The sequence below is a fragment of the Scleropages formosus genome, chromosome 22, assembly GCF_900964775.1.
Source record: "Scleropages formosus chromosome 22, fSclFor1.1, whole genome shotgun sequence".
NCBI classification, from domain to species: Eukaryota; Metazoa; Chordata; class Actinopteri; order Osteoglossiformes; family Osteoglossidae; genus Scleropages; species Scleropages formosus.
In genome coordinates, this window is record NC_041827.1 from 12,871,013 (window position 1) to 12,890,199 (window position 19,187).

General features: G+C 42.2%; 1 protein-coding gene across 1 annotated transcript; it reads left to right on the forward strand.

The window, feature by feature from the left end:
- Nucleotides 1-84: 84 nt before the first annotated feature.
- sec13 (SEC13 homolog, nuclear pore and COPII coat complex component) lies at nt 85-8,647 on the forward strand. Its single transcript, XM_018746691.1, has 9 exons — nt 85-292; nt 1,852-1,896; nt 2,144-2,259; nt 2,690-2,841; nt 3,047-3,180; nt 3,544-3,677; nt 3,789-3,909; nt 4,885-5,031; nt 8,234-8,647. Exons 1-9 carry the CDS (start codon nt 290-292, stop codon nt 8,342-8,344), a joined length of 963 nt encoding a protein of 320 aa, XP_018602207.1. The 5' UTR covers nt 85-289; the 3' UTR covers nt 8,345-8,647.
- Nucleotides 8,648-19,187: the final 10,540 nt, after the last annotated feature.

A 19,187-nucleotide genomic window follows, 5' to 3' on the forward strand; every position in this document is an offset into this window, starting at 1 on the left:
GCGCCCCCTTCAGGAATTAATGTGCAGTGCGGTGCCGTGCCGGACAGCGGAACGAATTTTTTCCGGAACCGTCAAAGCGTCGGGCCGTGTGGTCACCCGAACACGGAAGTGATGCGCACGCCGAAGTGAGGCGGAAGGAAGCCGGGGGAAGGCCGACGGCGGGTCTGCCACGTCGAAACCGAAGAGCGAGACGCAGCCGGGCGACAAGTAACGGAGAAAGTTCGGAAGGAGAGAGGCAGCAGGACTTCCCAGCTTTCGGTGCACTCGGGCCGTGTGGAGCGCAGCCATCATGGTGAGTGAGTGTGGGGGCCGCCGCCGAGCGGCACGCTCCCCCTCCCTCCGCCGTGCCGCGGCTCGAAACAAAAAAAAAAAAAAAACGTGATATTTATTTTATATTGATTCTGCTACTACTACGTTCCTTTGGCTGGAATGAAATGGTGTGACTTACGGTACCCGCCTTAGTTCTTTTACACGAACTAACGCCGTTACGGGGTCGCGGCACAACCGCCGTTCGCCTGATCATGACGATGCGATGGTCAACTTACTTCACTTGCGTGTCGTTTTCATTCATTTTTTTTTCCTCGAGCAGCAGCTCAACTGACTCTGTCTCGGGTTTTTTTTTGACTGAATCTGAGCTCCTCCAGAGGAAACCTATTTTTACTGTTTGATTCGTGCATTGAATGATTGACCTCATCACACATGTGACATGATCATCGTGATGATGATCACACAGCAGCTTCACTTGTCCAAACTCTGAGGTGCTGCAGGGAAGTTGTTGGTTTGAATCCCAACCAACCCTGTCCTGCCCACCATGTGAGTGGGTAAATCGTTGTAAAAGTTGTCTTGGACAGTGGTGTCAGCTAAATGGAAGAAAAGGTAAAAGAGGTGAATAATAATTATTATACACTACTACTACTACTAGTGTATCCTTTTCCTACTGCCTGGTCCCATGATGGTGTCCAGGACCTCAGCAGCGCAGACTTTGGTCTTGTTGTTGGCACTAGTTCCGGCTGAGGTTAAACATCATGCCGTCATTTAGTTTCCCGGAGATGGATAAGTAATACGTCACCTTACTTGCTGACACTTTTCTTCAAAGCGACCTCCAGTGAACTCTGTATAGTGTTATGAGCCTAAGCACCTTATTCACCACGGTATCTTACACTGCTAGATACACTACTTACACTGGGTCACTCATGCATACATCAGTGGAACACACTCTCTCTGTCGCTCACACACTATGGGTGGGTTTAGAGTCAACAGTCCACCCGAACAATGTCTTTTGACTGTGGGAGGAAACCAGAGCACCCGGAGGAAACCCACTCGGACACGGGGAGAACGTGCAAACTCCACACGGGCCGAGTGGAGATCGAACCCACGTCCCCTCGCGCCACCCTGGCAGGTGCTGTGAGACAGCAGTGCCAGTCCCTGTACCGTAGTGCCACCATAATAATAGAGCTATATTTATAAACTGTATATAGCGATAAGCTGTTTTAAAGTGTGCGGAATGTACTGAGGAATGAGGGCAAAAAGTGTACTTTGTGGAAACTTATTCGGTGAAGTTCAGTTCATTAGATGTGTCACAAAATAGTCAGGCATTGTACTGACATCTAAAATTATTGCTGCAGTTACGTCATTGAACATTTTGCGTTTAAGTATTCAGACAAATGGCAGTTTTCAGAAGTTCCGTCCACTCAAGGTCACGATGATCCTAAATCTCACCACCATGTTTATTAAGATTTATTTGATTTGGAAGATTAATTTAAATGCTTTTAATAAGTCAGTTTATTTAAATGCTTTGCTCATTTGGCTAAGCTGTTACCTTGTTTCATTTGTACGTTTCTTAACTTGCAGGTTTCGGTTATCAACACTGTGGATACGTCCCATGAGGACATGATCGTGAGTATTGCTGTTTAACCTTTACTATATGAAAAACGTTGCCCCTCAAGCAAAACTTGATGAAAATTCAGTCTCTGGCTGCTCTGAGAATAGATACATGTGTATTCTTTGAGAGATATTTCTACGAAAGTATCCTTAAGTTCCTAGATCTATGCATTCCGTATAGACCTATAAAATAATTGTCATTGTTGTAGCTTTACCTTTACACCATGTGACAACTGCTTGGATTTTTTTTTTTTTTCCTCAGCATGATGCTCAGATGGACTATTATGGCACAAGGCTGGCTACGTGTTCTTCCGATAGATCAGTGAAAATATTTGACGTGAAGAATGGAGGACAGATCCTTGTGGCTGACTTGAGGGGGTGAGTTCTTTGTCCTTTTTTTTTTTTTTATTTTTTTTTTTTAACTCTGAGATTAATTTTTAGCTGATGCTTTTCTCCAAAACAAATTTCAATTTCAAGGGTACAGTTATTGCAGTTAGAAGCTTATTATTTACCCATTTATACAGCTGGGTGAATTTTTATTTTTTTTTTCTTTTAAAAACTGGAGCTATTTTAGGATAAGTACCTTACTCAAGGGTACTACAGCCAAAGGTGGGGATCGAACCTGTGACCTTCAGCTCCAAAGGCAGCAACTCTAACCAACCAACAGCTGTCCGTGATTAACCGTTGTGTTAATATTCCATACTGTTGCCTCCTTCTTGTGTCACCATGACCACTGTTGCCTGGCCCCTCTTGTGAATTCATGATGTTCACATGGGTGGAACATTAACTGCTGCAACTTTTCCTGCAGTCACGAGGGCCCCGTGTGGCAGGTAGCCTGGGCTCACCCCATGTACGGCAACATACTGGCCTCCTGCTCTTATGACAGGAAGGTGATCATTTGGAAGGAGGAGAACGGAACCTGGGACAAGATGTATGAGTACACAGGCCACGACTCTTCAGGTTGGAGCACGCGGTGCTTTTATGGGACATGTTTCCACTTGCAGATTTCGTTTGTCGTCTTTTTTTGTTGGTACATGGTGCTTAACATGAACAAGTTTCATTGTCTGAAATATTTTTGTGTTAGGTGCACAAGACTTTTCTGCTGATTTTACTGAATATGTATACCATTGAGAAATGTATCTGCGCGTGTGTTTGAATTCCACAGTGAATTCCGTGTGCTGGGGCCCCTATGACTTTGGGCTGATTCTAGCTTGTGGCAGCTCGGATGGTGCCATCTCCCTGCTCGCTTTCTCAGGTGATGGGCAGTGGGACATCAAGAAGATCACTAATGCGCACACTGTGAGTATTGTGATGTTCTTCTATGGAGTTTCTTTACTACAGCTAACGATCTGGCTGCATACTTGATGTACAGTGTATTGTGAAAGTATTCGGCTTCCACGTTTGCATCCACGTAGTTCCCGTTTACCGTTGTCACTTGATGGCAGTTTACTGGAAAATGGTTTTCTCTTTGCTTTTCTATAAAATTCACTGAACTGAGTGGAAAATGTTCGTTAATTGATCATTTTTATTTCTGTCTGCATAATTCTTTTAGGATTTGTCAGGGAATAGCTGTTGTAGAGGATCTGAAGTATTGCTGAACTTTGCTTTTTCTGTTATGTTGCACTGAAGTGAGGTGTTGATCTTCTGGTGGTTTCTCACCAGATTGGCTGCAATGCGGTGAGTTGGGCTCCGGCTGTGGTGCCCGGTAGTCTCGTTGATGTGCCATCGGGTCAGAAGCCAAACTACATCAAGAGGTTCGTGTCAGGAGGCTGCGACAACTTGGTCAAGCTCTGGAAGTAAGTACGGAGAACTTACTTGCTGTCCTTTTTGCATTCGGTTCCCATTTGACATAATAGAAGAACGTAACAAAAAAGTAAACTGTGAAATGTCATGATGTTTTCCCCCAGGGAGGAGGATGGACAGTGGAAGGAGGACCAGAAACTAGAAGCCCACAGTGACTGGGTGCGAGACGTGGCCTGGGCTCCCTCCATAGGACTCCCTACCAGTACTATTGCCAGCTGCTCGCAGGCGAGTCTTCGCAGCTTCTCTTTCTGTCATTGTGAATTTCCTCAGGCTATCCTTTGTGTTGGTTTCACAGTAGGACCCTCCACCATTATGCCTCGAGAGATACTATCAGCTGACTAAGAGCTCTGCAGCAGCAGAATATAATTTGTTTTTCATGCTAGCAGAATGTGTGAATATTAGTGGCCTATAGAGCCTTGGTTGGCTGCTCTAGGAGTGATTCCTGTGCGACTAACAGTCAGAGCTGGGCCGCTTCTTCAGTGAGCACCAGCTCTCTTTTGCAGAAAAGAAAGCACAAGATTAAAAAAAGTGTTTGCTAAGCAAGTAAATAATGTAAAAAGTGCTAGATTAGTGTCATGTAAGTGGCTAAAATGAGTATTCTGTAAACGTCCAGCTACATCAACTGATAAACTTTATCAACTTTCAGAACTAAATAATGCAAAACTGTGTGCTCAACAAATGGTGTATATTTTGCTTTTACCTGCACATAGATTACTAAGATTTTAATAATGTATATAGTGACCTGCGGTATGCTATTAAAAGTGATAGGAGTTATGCATCTGATTTGCAAGAAAAGGACAGTTTGTGTTCCCTGGTTGTGTATTTTATCATTACCATTAGCATGATGAATAAGCAGTTCCACTTTTATATTTGCTTTATCTTTTCATTGTGTCTTAGTTCTTTCTATATACTCCATCTAATTTTCTAGATGGGATTTAATTTGGTTTAGTCAAATGTTTGTTTTCATGATGTCCAGTTGTTGGTATGACTGTTATATTTGGCTGCAGCTCTAATTTTTATGGAAGATGATTAATTACTTGGAAACCATTCGTGCTGAATTGTAATTTTCAAAAGTATTTTCTGGCAGCCTGCAAATAAGTGTGTTGCAGTTGTCATTTGGCACAAAGATTAAAGAATGTTTGGGTTAAGGAAAGCTGTGAAAACGTTGTATGATGGTCCTTCCTTCTCCCCTGGGTTCAGGACGGACGGGTCTTCATATGGACGTGTGATGACCCTGCGGGGAACACGTGGACTGCCAAGCTGCTGCACAAGTTCAATGATGTGGTGTGGCACGTGAGCTGGTCCATCACTGGCAATATCCTGGCTGTCTCTGGAGGGGACAATAAGGTGAGTGGCATGGCACCAATTCTTCTCTGAGACCTTGACTGGGGGGGGGGAAATCCATTGTTGTAAATAATCATATGAGATATGAGCAGGAAGTTCTAAGATGTATCATTTCTTTCCAATAATAGTTTACGTTCATCATTTTTATGTGCTTCGCCTTTGAAGTAACCCTGTCCAGATGATATGCATTTTTCCCAGGGTCTTGAAAATTTTTGGCATACTGAAAGTCTTCAGCAATGATGTCATCACTTTAATTTGGATGCTGTTGATGCTTGCTGAAGAGGAAAAAAACATTACTGTAATACCGTGTTTTTTTCAGTTCCAATATCAAAATGAAGTTAAAAGGAAGTATATTTGATGACATTCCAAGCATCCATAATAATGTGAAAGGGGAGATTACTTTGAAGTGGAGAACACATAAAAATGATTTATGTACACTATTCTTTGAAATAAGTGGTATTTCTTGGAACTTTTTCATAAGCCCCTGTATATTTCAGACAATCAAACAAATATTAAAAGTGTAACTAAATGTTGACGAATGTAGTAATATGTATAAGAAATGACATGGAGACGGGCTGAGCAACTGTACCGGCTAGCATGGAAAAGATGTGGCATACTGCATTTATCTCTGATATAGCTATTAGGTTCTGTAAGAATTCTTAACTTGTAAATAAATGGAGCGATGTCTGTATTATTTAGCTTTTATTGATTGCACTGTAGTGGAAAGAATTATATCCAAACCTATTTATGTGTGAATAGAAGACCAAGTATATATGAACGTTTATTACTGTACTTTCAACTATAAACTCGCACTGCTGTGACGTGCACAGGAAAGGAAGGCACCTTAAACACACCGCCATAAAAGCTCTATAGGATTAAGGTGTGACAGGAAGGCCGTGAACAGGCTTGACTTTGATCTTGCCTCCGTAAGCCAACCGGACACAAGGCAAGCACTTCTTTTCCTGGAAGATACCCCTCCCAGCAGGAATGAGTTTATGCGTGATTGTTTGGGACGTGAGGGTCTGCTGCAGCAAGCCTGTTTTCTATTGGAGGTGACTCATGCCATGTCAAATAAACGCGTCCCGCTTTACGGCTAACCGCTGGAACCCTTCCGTGTTGGAACATTCGGCACTCAAGGCTGTAGCGCTCAGTAGGTTGTCGTCACAAGCTCGGACTGCAAACACAGGGAAGGAAGAGTGGTCCGCACACATCGGTGTCTTCAGTGGGGGGCCTACAACTGACTTACATAACCTACTGCTGTTTCAGGAATTTCAGTTCTAACGGCTGTAGCTCTGAGTATTTTAAAACCTTGAACTCTTACCATTGTCATCTTAAACATAAAGCAATATGTTGAAGACACCTGTAATTCTTTACAATGATTTGAAAATCCTTTTTTTTTTTTTTTTATTTTATTTTATTTTATTAAATGCTTTCTTGGTTATTTTTGATTCTTACAAGCATGTTCATTTGTGATCAGTTGAATAGTGTTGGTTAAAGGTGTTCTTTATCTGTAGTTAGGAATACATGGTTAAATTTTCCAGCTTGCCTCTTTGAATTTCTTTACACGCAGATCTACTTACTTAGGATAGACCACACAAGAACCGTGATGGATATGCAGAGTCTAAGATGGGGTAGTAATAGTGACAACCTCTAAACTCTGGAAGAGCAAGAGTTTGAGTGTTTCAACATGGAGAGATGGTTGATTTCCCAGGGGTTCTTGATAGCTTGAAGATTTTGAGCATATCAGAGACATCAGTCTCTTAACAAAGAAGTTTCTTAAAGCAGAATAAAGAGTTCTCTAAGTCACTGGTGTCAGCCCTGATCCTGATGGACCCCTTTCGGGCAATTGTGTTCCACATGAGCTCTTAATTAATTTGTCGTGATTTAGATGGAGATTGAAGGAACTGCAAGATTCAAACCACGTTGGGAGGAAAAAAAAAATGTTAGCAGAGGACTATACTTTTAGTAACATGAAGCGATATCTATCTTAGTCTGAGAACTGGTTTTTGTGACTGAAGTGTATCATTTATTTTCATGGAATTATGGTCCACTAAATTATTTAGTACTGAGCTGTCTTTACACAACTCAACCCGTAGTTATTTACTGAAAGAGGAGCAGTTGAGTGTAAGTGTTGTAATCATGGGGGGGGGAATGACCAATGTATCATTCATTGTAAGGAAGAAATTAAGAAACATCATGGCTGCACAAATTTGGTTTAATGATGTTTAAAAAAAGGTTGTGTGTTCTCAGTTGACACATTCAGGTTAACATTTCACTCCCAGTGTGTTCAATCAACAGCATGACCAGAATTACAAGGTCTTATGGAACAATAACAAGCATACATAAGGTTCTGCAGTAAGCAGTGAAAGATCCTGATTGTACCCAATGACGTAGAGATTGGACTGAAACTGTTATTTTGATTCCCAGGACAAGGGTTAACATATATCCACTACACTTTACTCTGAGAAGAGAAATATGCAAGGTCAACCAAAACTTTAAAGCTCTGCATAGGTCCAATCCCCACATACATATAGGTTTCCTTCCTGGGATCCTTACGTATTTTAATTTTTATGAGGTTACTCATGGGTCAGTTTGTAATTACAGCCATGTATGGTAAACTACCCTATGGTGTAGATTCTTGAGAAACAAATTTAATAAAAAAAAAGAAAAAATCAACTGATTTTAGAAATATTCTTTGTAATGCATACCTCCACTCTTGATGATACCATACCCATCACGGAGAAGATTAAAGCTACAAAGGCACAGTAATGAGTACCATAGAGAGTGCATCTGAGAGAGCATGCTGAGATAATACAGAGTGATGCAATTGGTGCCTGGTACAAGATATTTCTGTGCATAATGTTATGTTACAACTGTAAAGGCAAATGAAAATGTTACAGTTGCTCTCTTAAAACTGAGGTGCTCTTTTAGTTGGGTGGATCAACATCTGTTACAAACAGCATCTCTTTAGGCTTGAGAGTATAACAGTATTTTAAGTGCATAACACTCTTGACTGACGTTTTAATTTTCTTGCACACTTCTTTAAAAATATACGTTGTATAACATTTTTTATGTTTGAATGTATATATGCCTATCTGTTTTAGGGACTTGCTGTAATCTTAAGTACTGCCTTGGGTTCACTGATGTGCCTGTCACTTCCAAGCAAATTGTGGCATTTTATTCACTCTCTTTCCTGTACCCACAGGTGACATTGTGGAAGGAGTCTGTGGATGGCCAGTGGGCCTGCATCAGTGATGTCAACAAGGGCCAGGGCACAGTGTCCTCCAACACAGAGGGGCAGCAGAATGAGCAATGAGGTGGGGCTGTGCAGAATGGGAGTGTCTCTGGCCTCCTTGCCAATGGGACCTACAAGCCAGAGTTGGCGCTGCCTTCAGGGAGAGGATTCCAATGGCCAACACCAGAAGGAGCACACACTCCCACAGAGACATTGGTTTTATACCCATTTTCAGTCCCTGCCTGTAATGCAAAGTTATGGAGCCCAACCAGTCCATGTTGCTGAGATCTTGAATCAAACCTTAATTATTTTGCTAAAAAGTTCCTTGTCTTATTGTCATTTGACCTCACCAAAATAAGGTATTAATAAAGTATGTCAATGTTTCACTTGTATGATCTGATTAATGTTCCAGCCTTTGTAAAACCAAATCACTTAACACTTAAGTGTTGTGTTTAATTATAGCACAGTAAGAAGAATGTGAAATCTCACAAAAGTTAATGTTCTTCAGAAAACTGGGATCAGAATGTTCACAAATGTATTACAGCAGGAATAATGGGTGTTTCACAGACTTCTCCACCGCTATGTTGAATTAAATATAGTAGTGAGATTATAGTAAGAGCTGTTGTTGATTAATTTCCATACATCACGGAAGAGTTCACAAGGATTACCTCTAGTGTTCACTACATCTTTTTCAACCAGCAACAGTTGTCACTAGCTGCTCAGAAAAGCAGGTAGCTAGAAGTCTGCCATCAGATTGGGTGAAGCAAGACAGGTCTTGTTTCTAATTATTACCATAACAGACTTGCAAAATGTTTTTATAAATGTTCTCTGTTAATGAAATCTTCTGTTTTTTTTTTCCCCCCCTGTTTGGCAAAGCTACTTGAGCACAGTATGACTTTGTACAGCTCAAGTTTCTTTTGGAATTATCAAATGTGCCATATCATCTTGTTCTCCACAAACATGATTTGTTGTGATTTGGATTCGATCAATTTATACTTTGTTTCTAGACTCCGCTGTCAACATACTATCACACCATTTATGAAAATATTGCCTTAAATATCCTTTAAAGTCTTTTACATTAACATGATTAATTTTGGATTTTCTTTGTTAGTGCCATTGTATTTTTAATATGTCAAAGACAATTGTCTGTTAATTGTAGATTTAAAAGGTATATTTTGATAGAGAACATTTTCCTCCTACACAATGTTTACCAGTGCCGAAAAGTGGGAAATTACTGAATTAATGCATTATCTCATGTTGTTGTCTCACGAATACTAGTCATTTTGTTGCCTTTTGCCTTGATTTATGAAGTTAAGTAAGCAGAATAATGGGGTTTTATTGCTAAAGATGAGTTGGTTTTGCCATCTTTATAAATTAAGAATACGATTATATGCTTTTACATTGCTGGTCTCTGGAAAGTGGAAGGTCCTTGAGAGGGAGTCCTGAAAAAACCCTACAGAAGGAGGGAGGCTGCTGAGTTTGCTAAACAGTGACAATAGGAAGGAAGGAAGCAAGCAGTAGAGAAGCGATCTCGGAAGGAAATTATCTAAGCCCGGTGTGCTCCGGTTATACTTCAGGCAACTTCACCTTCCCTCCAAATCTTTGGGTTCCCATCTGTTCTTTTAAATAAAAATGAACATTAAGCAGATATTTCACAGCAGTCTACTGTTTGCCAATTCCGACATGAGCGGAGATTTGTGGAAACGCAGTGCGCGTTTCCAGATGTCCGAGCCATGCTCTTGAAGAGAGCTGCTGGCTCTGCACAATGCCCTGACAGACTGCGTGTTCATACCCCAGTATGTCATGCGTGAAATAATGAGCTTGTCTGGGTCTTTATTAGTGCTCTCTAAGTCAGATTGCAGCGGTGGTCCCGTTCGATTCTCGTTCGGTTCATGCGGTGCAGTTTGCTGTATCTTCATTTACTTTATTTTAAAGGAGCTTGACTCTGGCTGTTTGGGCTGAGATAATGTGACCTATATTATCAAGGCCTTTGTGCAACTCGTGGTATTAAAATCATTACCTGAACGTTCGGTCAACGCTGAATGTACCGGACAGTTATGCTTATTATAGTTATAGACCTTTCTTCAGCTAATGCTTTGTTCCAAGACTGCCTTTACAATGATTTACTTATACGGCAGGGTATTCTTACTAGAGCAATACCTAGTAAGAGCCTTATTCATTGGTAGTAGAGGGATTCCATGAGAACTTTCACATTGTAAGACTATGCTGCTAAATACCGACACCAGCAGCCGCTTCAGGTGTGTGACTACCTGCTCTGTGTGAAGCGCAGAAGAAATAATCAGACTCTAAGCGGTGGGGGGGGGTTCACCTAGAGCTAAGGGTGTATGAAAGCATAATATGGAAACCAGTTGAGCCAGAGCGCCTGCAGCCAAACAAAATTATACTGGCGTGTGTTCCTTGAATAAAAAGCACATACCGTTATTTACACTGAAATCTTTTAATCTCCCCTCCAAAGCAATGAAGGAACCTCACCTGAGCTGTATAAATGCGGCAAGATGGGGTGGGGGATTAAAAAAAAAAATGAAAACTATATATGTATATACACACACACATAGACACACAAACGCGCGAGTACATAATAGAAAAAAAAAACTTATACTGAAATGAAATAATTTGAAGGTTAGTATTTATGCCAGGATTGCTGAAATAAGTGGGAGTTTGACGGAATCATTATGATAGTGAAAGTTATCACTTCCCGATTGTGCGGCTCCACTGCTTCAGAGAAGTTATCCCTCGAGCTGCATGAAGCCAAATGAGCGCCACTAAGTGTTTAAGCCCCTGCTTTCGTTCCGCTGCCGTCTGAAAAGGCGGTAATAACTTGTTATACGGAGGTTGCGCCGTTAATCGCCGAGCCGATCGATGTAACGCGGCAGAGTAACGCAGCGGCCGCACTTGAGAGTCGAACCCGGGCCGGGGAGAGTGATTGTGAAGGTTAAAAAAAGACTCTAAGAAGGGCTAAAAACCAAACAAAAGTGGAAACCCCTGGCGAGTGCCGCGAAATGCGAGCGGAATGGTGGCGGAGCTCCGCCGCGACCTTTCGCTTTTTGATACGTAACTCAAGTGAGTCGCGTGGCGACCGCGCGCGAAGCGGGAGCCCACGTGCGCGCGTCCCCGGGAGCGCGGGACGAAGCCGCTCTGCGCGAGCGCCAGACGGGGAGATGATGCGGCGGTGACCGCGGAGGACCACGGCGATGCGCCGCTTCGCGCGTGCTCCGGAATTGCGAGATCTCCCCCCCCCCAGCAGGTGACTTGAGCCCTCTGAGGGGGGCGGCGGGGCTCGGCGCGCACTTTGGGCTCCAGACCTTCCTCTGTCAGCGGTCATCGCCGGCGGTCACCGTCGGTCGTCAACGGCCATCCTCTGCCGTGTCCGGCTGACCAGGACCTTCCGATCCAGCCAGGGTCCCGGTCCACGCAGGTCTCGCTGTCCGGCGCTCCGTCCCTCCCTGTTTCGCCACCGCCACGCCACGGGCGCCGTCTCGCGCTCACCTGAGCCAGGCGCATCTGCCGCGGCTGCCGCAGAGGGACCTTCTTCTCTTATCACCGTACTTCTTTTTTAACTCCTCTCATCATCGCCGTCATCGAGGAAGCTGCTCTTTCCGTCCCATCTGCCTTCTTTTGTGAACGTCAAAGAGAAGGCAGAAGCGGTCGACTCCGAGGCGGTGCGCGATGCCGGGCTGGAGGAGAAACCTCACTCTGTGTCTGCAGAGGATGCACGAGGAAGGTGAGCAGCGCAGCGCTCCTCTTCGTATGCTGCTGGGACGGAGCTCACATTTATTCTGATCTCACTGAATACTAGGTGCAGATGTCCGCACGAGTCACAGATGGCACACAAGCACACGTGGGGACACGTATAGTAACAGTGCGGTACAGTGTGGTACAGCGTGGTACAGTGTTGGTGCTGTTGTCTCAGCGCTGAGATGCTGGCTGCTCCTCATAACTAGATTAGAGGGATTTTTTGGGTGTTCGGCTCTGTGGTTTTGCAGATGCAGATGTGTGTGTTTTCACTTTGCTGTGGGTTATGCTGATTTGCCGGGTTCTTTCAAAACATATGAAGAGGGTGTCACTGACATGGGCTCGGTTCGGGTGGCCGCAGGTGTGTTCCGACAGATTCAGCTTTGCTTTCACTCCGCACCACACACAATCCGCCCATAACGTTCACCTGCATCTTAGTTCTCAACTCCAGGTACGGTTTCTTACAGGAGCCGGTGCTGAGATTTGCTGTTCATGTTTTCTTGGGGGGGTGCCGTGGTGCAGCAGGCTTGGCCGGGTCCTGCTCTCTGGCAGGTCTGGGGTCCAAGTCCTGCTTGGGGTAGCTTGTGATGGACTGGTGTCCCATCCTGGGTGTGTCCCCTCCCCCTCGGGCCTTGCACCCTGTGCTGCTGGGTTTGGCTCCGGCTCGCTGCAACCCCACTCAGGACAAGCAGCTTCAGCCAGGGTATGTGTGTGTGTGTGTTTTCTTGGGACAACATTTTTTTTCTCTGTGATGGAGGCTTCAGAATAATGGCGCATTTTAAAGGGTTACTGTAAATGCACATCGCACGTGAGTGATAATTAAAGCAACAATCCTGTCACATCTCTGTGGAAGTGCATGCAGGAATTATTACAAATAAAAAAATGAAAACATAAACGTGTTTGTAATATTAATGAGAAGGCCTATAGGTCAGTTCAAATTGACATTTGGAGCTCAGTTCAGAAGTGTGTGTGTGTGTGTGTGTGTGTGTGTGTGTGTGCGTGTGTGTTCTGTGGTCCACTGCACAGCGCAGACCTGTGAGACTTATTAAGCGTTGTGGATCATATCTTGGGGAAGTGCAGCTGGGCCATTTGTCTCTAAGAGGGTTTCAGACTGGTGTTAGAGCTTATCTCTTGGTCATAACATATTAAAAATCAGTAGTTTTTTCTTTTTCTGTATTTGATACACATGTTGTTTCACTGGGAAGGTATGGTGGCGCAGCGGGTTTGGCCTGTGCCTGCTCTCTGGTGGGTCTGGGGTTTGAATCCCGCTTGGGGTGGCTTGTGATGGACTGGCGTCCCGTCCTGGGTGTGTCCCCTCCCCTCCAGCCTTACGCCCTGTGTTGCCGGGTTAGGCTCCGGCTTGCCGCGACCCCGCTTGGGACAAGCGGTTTCAGACAGTGTGTGTGTAAAAAGGAGAAAAAAAGAGAAACAGAAAGCAAAGTGATATCTAAGTTTAACAGAAACTGGGGTGTCACTGTGATTTAACATGCTGTCCTCAACAGTGAGTATTACTCCTTAAATTCCTCCACATCTTATGGGTGCTTGATTTTTTTTACATTTTTAGAACTTTATTTGTACTGTATACATGAAAAGTAAATGTAATTTGATAACTATACTCTATTTGGAATCGCTGAGATTAACAGTTGTTTGACTCACTAAATTTAACACATATAGAATTCACATTTCCTTACTTAGCTGACACTTCTCTCCAACACAGTTTACAGTTATTTACCCATTTACACACACACATCATCTGAACCGCTCATCCCATATGGGGTCACAGGGAGCCAGAGCCTAACCCAGCAACACAGGGCGTAAGGCTGGAGGGGGAGGGGACACACCCAGGACAGGACGCCAGTCCATCACAAGGCACCCCAAGCAGGACTCAAACCCCAGACCCACCAGAGAGCAGGAGTGGGTCCAACCTGCTGCGCCACCACACCCCCCACTACCCATTTATAGAGCTGGATAATTTTACTGGAGCAATTTAAGGTAAGTACCTTGCTCAAGGGTACTACAGCTGGAGGTAGGATTTAAACCCGCAACCCTTGAGTCCAAAGGCAGTAGTGCCAACCACTGCACTACCAGCTATACCCAGTTTTTTTTTTTTTTGAAAACACATGAATTCTTCACCACATGTGCACAAACACCAGAGAAGAGTTCCTGAAACTCTTCGTAGGGTTTCTATGCATTTCGCTCTTTAGTGAAATCATAGTGCATGACCAAATATTCTCTCCATCTATCATCACCTCCATTCCTAGTTTGGTAAGCTCGGTGAAGTTTTCAGTGAAATCAATTACTTTTAGAAATACATTTGAGAAGTAGTAAATAAGTTACATGCCTTATAAGAAAATGAGAGAGAATTTCCTGCCTTTAACGATGCGTCATCCCCTTGAGAAAATAAAATTACATATTTAATTTTAGGTATAAAAATGATATATTTACATTAATATATATTACACGAAGAAATAAATAAAAATTAAGCCCAGTGTGAGTTCGCTTTTTAGTAGTTATTTTTACTGGGGGTCAATAGTTTTATTCTAAACTTGTACAGCAAATGCATAGCAAATCTCTGCCAACGGTGTCCAACGCTGCTGGCCTGTTGCAATGAACAGCATATGGTGTTTTATTTGACCTTTTACTTGGCATAATGGAATGCATTTGCATGGACTAACAGAATTTTGTGTCGAATGCTGCCGATGGCGTTAATGCAAAGCTCCCCAAGAGCCCTCTCTGGGTCCCTTTAGATATAAATAACCCTCCTGACAGCATATCGTCCAAGTGATGCATTATTGCAAATGACACACCTTTCTTCAATGCATACCCCCGCTACTTGTCCTCAGCATCTCACTCGTGAGGCTGTGACAGCCTAACTAGGCCCTTAAGAGAGCCTTTTGCCAAGCAGAGGATGGGCTTGTCGAATTCAGCTAAACTGAAGCTAACACTACAGGGCTGTCGCTCTCCAGGCAATGACAACCTAAGGAGGCCCTTCAGAGTCTTTTACCAAACCTTGACTTTTGTCCTCCTATCCCAAAATATGTGATGGAAAAAGCAGTCCTGCATCTTAAAAATATTCCAAGAGATGATTTTAAGGTTTAAATGCTTAATCCAACAGATTGCAAAGCCTTCCTGTAAAGGAGTTATAAACTGTTTTCATTTTTTTTTGTTGTTTTTTTCTTTCTTTTCTTTTTTGAAGGTTTTATAGTGCAGCGGATTTCGAAATTGTCAAAAAAAAAAAAAATCCCCGTAAATACAGTTTCTAAAAGCTTTTGTAATGAGAAATGATTTTTTCTCAATTAACAATTATCAGAAAAGAACTCAGTAATGGCAACACAGAGTTAGAATCAGTGCAGAAAAAATAAAAAAAAAAAGATTATGGAACACAATGCAAGGGCAAAAGCTTACAATATTTAGCAGGGGTGGTCATGTAGCACTAACAATTTCTTTGAGCATTTATTAAAGATATATTTACATAATTTCAGTTAGGGCTTATCCTTCTGAATCCTTTCTAAGCAGGCTGACCTGACATAGATAGTTAGTTCAGTCTATTTTTTTGTTTTGATGACGAGAGCTGAAAGTTCTTGTCATGTCAGCATCCATGTACAGTATGCGAATGAATCCGGATGCTCTTCATATCACAGTACAAATCTCTGTAAGTTCCATCTTTCATAGGAATATGTCGTGTTGAGATTCTGAAGGGTAATTTTCAGTTGGACTTCAAATGCGTTTGAACCGAATGAGCCATAATAATAATCATTATCAGAAATTTTCTTTGCACTAGAAGACTTTCAAAATCTGTGTTCCGGGCAGTCTGGATGCTGTGGGACTAGGAATGGGGTAATGTTCTAAATGACGAGTGGAATCAGAAAAAAAAGGTACATCTCGGTGTACGCGTCCTCGTGTTCTGGGGTAACAGAAGCACACTGGTAGGGGTACAAAAAGGGGGACATTAGTTTTTCAGGAACTAGAACCCCCAGCATTAAAATGAAATTTTGGAGATAGACTACAGGCAACCCATACCGTTGTGGAAGAGTTGGAATAGCAGGATATGATGATGATGAAGATGATTATGGTAATTAAGCAGTTTTATGCTAATGAACTTAGTACAACTTCAGTCGTATGTAGTAGTTATTTTAAATAATTTAGGTCCTCAAGGGTACAACAGAAGGACTACTGTTAGGACTTGAATCGGCAACCTGTTGTTTACTATTACTCTACTATTATTTTATCAAATTCTTTTTTCTAAAGTGTTTTGACACTTTATCCACCCACTTAAAAGTCTCAGATTTGTAGATGATGCCACCAATGTCCTCCTTTCAATCCTGTCTTCCTTCCATCTCTAACTTCCAGACCAGCACGTCACACCTCCAGCCCATGCTTATCAGATACACTTTGTGCCAACAGAACCACACTCTGTGCTGCTAAATGGAAATAGAGGAAGTCTAAAAGTCTCACAAACTTAATAGCTTAGCAGGAGCTCCTTGTGTCCTTCCGCTCTGCTATCTCCTCAGCAAAAACTAATTACAGCTGCTGCAAACTATAGTCTGTAGCCAACAATCCCCACAAACTTTTAAGCGCTTTTTTTCCCCTGCTCTCTCCTCCTCCTCCTTCTTCAATACTAACTTCTGCTGGTTTTGCATCAGTCTTGAGAGGCAAAGTCATTTTCATGACCCACAAGTTCTCAACATTCTCCTCCCCCACTGATCAGTGGTGCCAGGACCCTCAGCAGAGACTTGTTCCTTGTAGTTTGGCCCATCTCTCAGAAAGTGAACCCTGACCCCTTGTTCTCACACCAATGCCCCGTGCTCCCTTGATCCCATATCTTCTCCTCTTATTCAGTCCATTCCACCACCATTTCATCCTTCCATTCTTCCATCTTTAACTCCTGTCTCACCTCTCGTTGTTTCCTGTCTGCCTTTAAACCTGGCCACATCTCACTGCTATGGAAGAAATCTTTCCTGGATCCAAGCTCAGAACAGAACTACCAAAAGACCATTAAGTCTTTTCCCATTCATTTTTAAAGTGTCTGAACATGTAACTAGTTGCCTTTATTTTCTTGGTTCTTATTCTCCTTGACTTCTGGACATCATCCACTGCTTGATCCTACTCTCCTCCCTAAAACAGCTCAGAATCAAAGGATAGCCATTGAAATGACTTGAGTCTTAGCTGTTGGGTAGATTTTACCATGTGGGCTGGTGTGGCTCCCTGTCTTCCCCTCATTCTCTCGCCTGGTGTTCCACATGGCTCCGTGTTGGGTCCCTATTACACCGATGATACTGAGTTCACTAAATCACCACATATGAATTCTCTCACATCACATTTCCTACCTGGTAATATATACCACCAAAAATGGTGGTATAGGACAAACTAACTGTACTTTGACAATCACTTGTCTGCATCAAAACCTCCTTGCCTATTATGCAGTGCAGTTTTGTTTACTAGCAGTTCTACATTGCTTTGAGAAAAGCATCTGCAAAATTAATAAACGTACCCATTTTGACAAACGAGTATTTTTCTGTGGCCATTTGATTTCTCAGTACCTTTCCCAAGGGCACTATAGTGGGGTTCCAAGTTAGGCTTGAGCCAGCAACCTTGGCTGCAAGTGAAGTTTATGGAAAAAAATGCTATCTGATCTTTTCTGTATAGAATTCCCACTTTTTCTCACTAACAATAACATTTTTTAAGATTCCTGTTTAGATTAAACTGTCTTCACAGTGAATTGTACCATTGCATAGCTGTTAACGGAGACGGCGGATGCTTTTAACCGTCTGTTGCTGTTGTGCCACTCATAAACTTTTGAATTCATGTCATCACTATACACTATGCAGACTAGACCTAAAATAAGAGAAAAAGATTGGTTTGATAAGTGCTTGGACAGATAAACCTTCTTTGAATACTTATTAGCTTTGAGCTACTTCACAGGCGAAAACTTGGTAAGGTCAGTAAACAAGCCATTTAAGAGAAATTAATTTTTCACTTGTGTCATTGTAAAAATCCATATTAATAATGTGTTCCATTATGACTGGAGAAAAATTTCATGGAAGTGCTTATATTTAGCTACAGAGTATAAGTGGTTGTTTAAAGCTTTCTTGCTTTTATAACACATTATGACTATTTTTTCCATCTTTATAGCCCAATGTGCTTCATCTTCTGTATTAATGTCATGGATTGTTAGCAGCCGGGTTTGAGACCTAAGAGAGATACATATTTGTAAGAGTTTCCAGAGAGAGATAATTTGGTGTCTTGACAGTCCTTAGAACTTTTCATCATTGCGGTGCTGAAATGTTTCACATGGTTATGTTTTCTCTATTAATCTCACCATTAATAAAGATCTCGCATAGCTACCAGTTAATCAATTAAAAGTTCATTTGATGCAGAGCTGTACATAATTTGAAAGAGCAAAGGTCCAAGTTCTGTTTCAACTCACAATCTAATTGCAATTCATTTGCATTGTGACTCGTCATTTGGGTTAGCTTGGCTCTAATCTGATGAATGAAACTGTTCTGAAAAATGGATATATAGCGTAAGCCTACCTGCATTTCCATTTATAGTTAAACGAATAAGCACAGCTGATATGCATTTATTGTTTATGAGCTGGCCCACTGATTCTTCCTTCCAGCCTCCACAATTGTAAGGCCTGTGGTATTAAATCCATTTTATAGCACCTTTTTATTTATGCAGCAGTATTGTACAGGCCTGGTGTCTGATGCTGAGAGAATACAGAAATGTTTGACACGTTACTGTTTTCAAAGGTACTTTAAATATCTGAAATATTCCTCGCTTATTACATTATATTTCTCGAATGTGAGAATTTTACTACCTTCCAATATACATGTTTGTTCAAAATTGCTTTGAAATTGACATAGTAATTGATTTTATGACCAGGTATTGCTTAGCCACTTGGACGAGCTTATAAAACCCAATTTGGAGATCATCAAAAGGAGTGGAACGGTAGATAGTGGCGGGAGGAGGGATGCTGTGAACAGCTCACTAGAAAGACAGAAAATATATTCTTTTAAATATGTTTTGTTCAGAATAAACGAAAATATATTGTTTGAAAACACTATCATGAGTAAATGTCAATGAATTAGACAGGACAGCACTGGTAATGGAGCCACATTTCAAGTGGCATGTTTTTTGCCCATGGCAACAAACATTTTACACTCAAAGA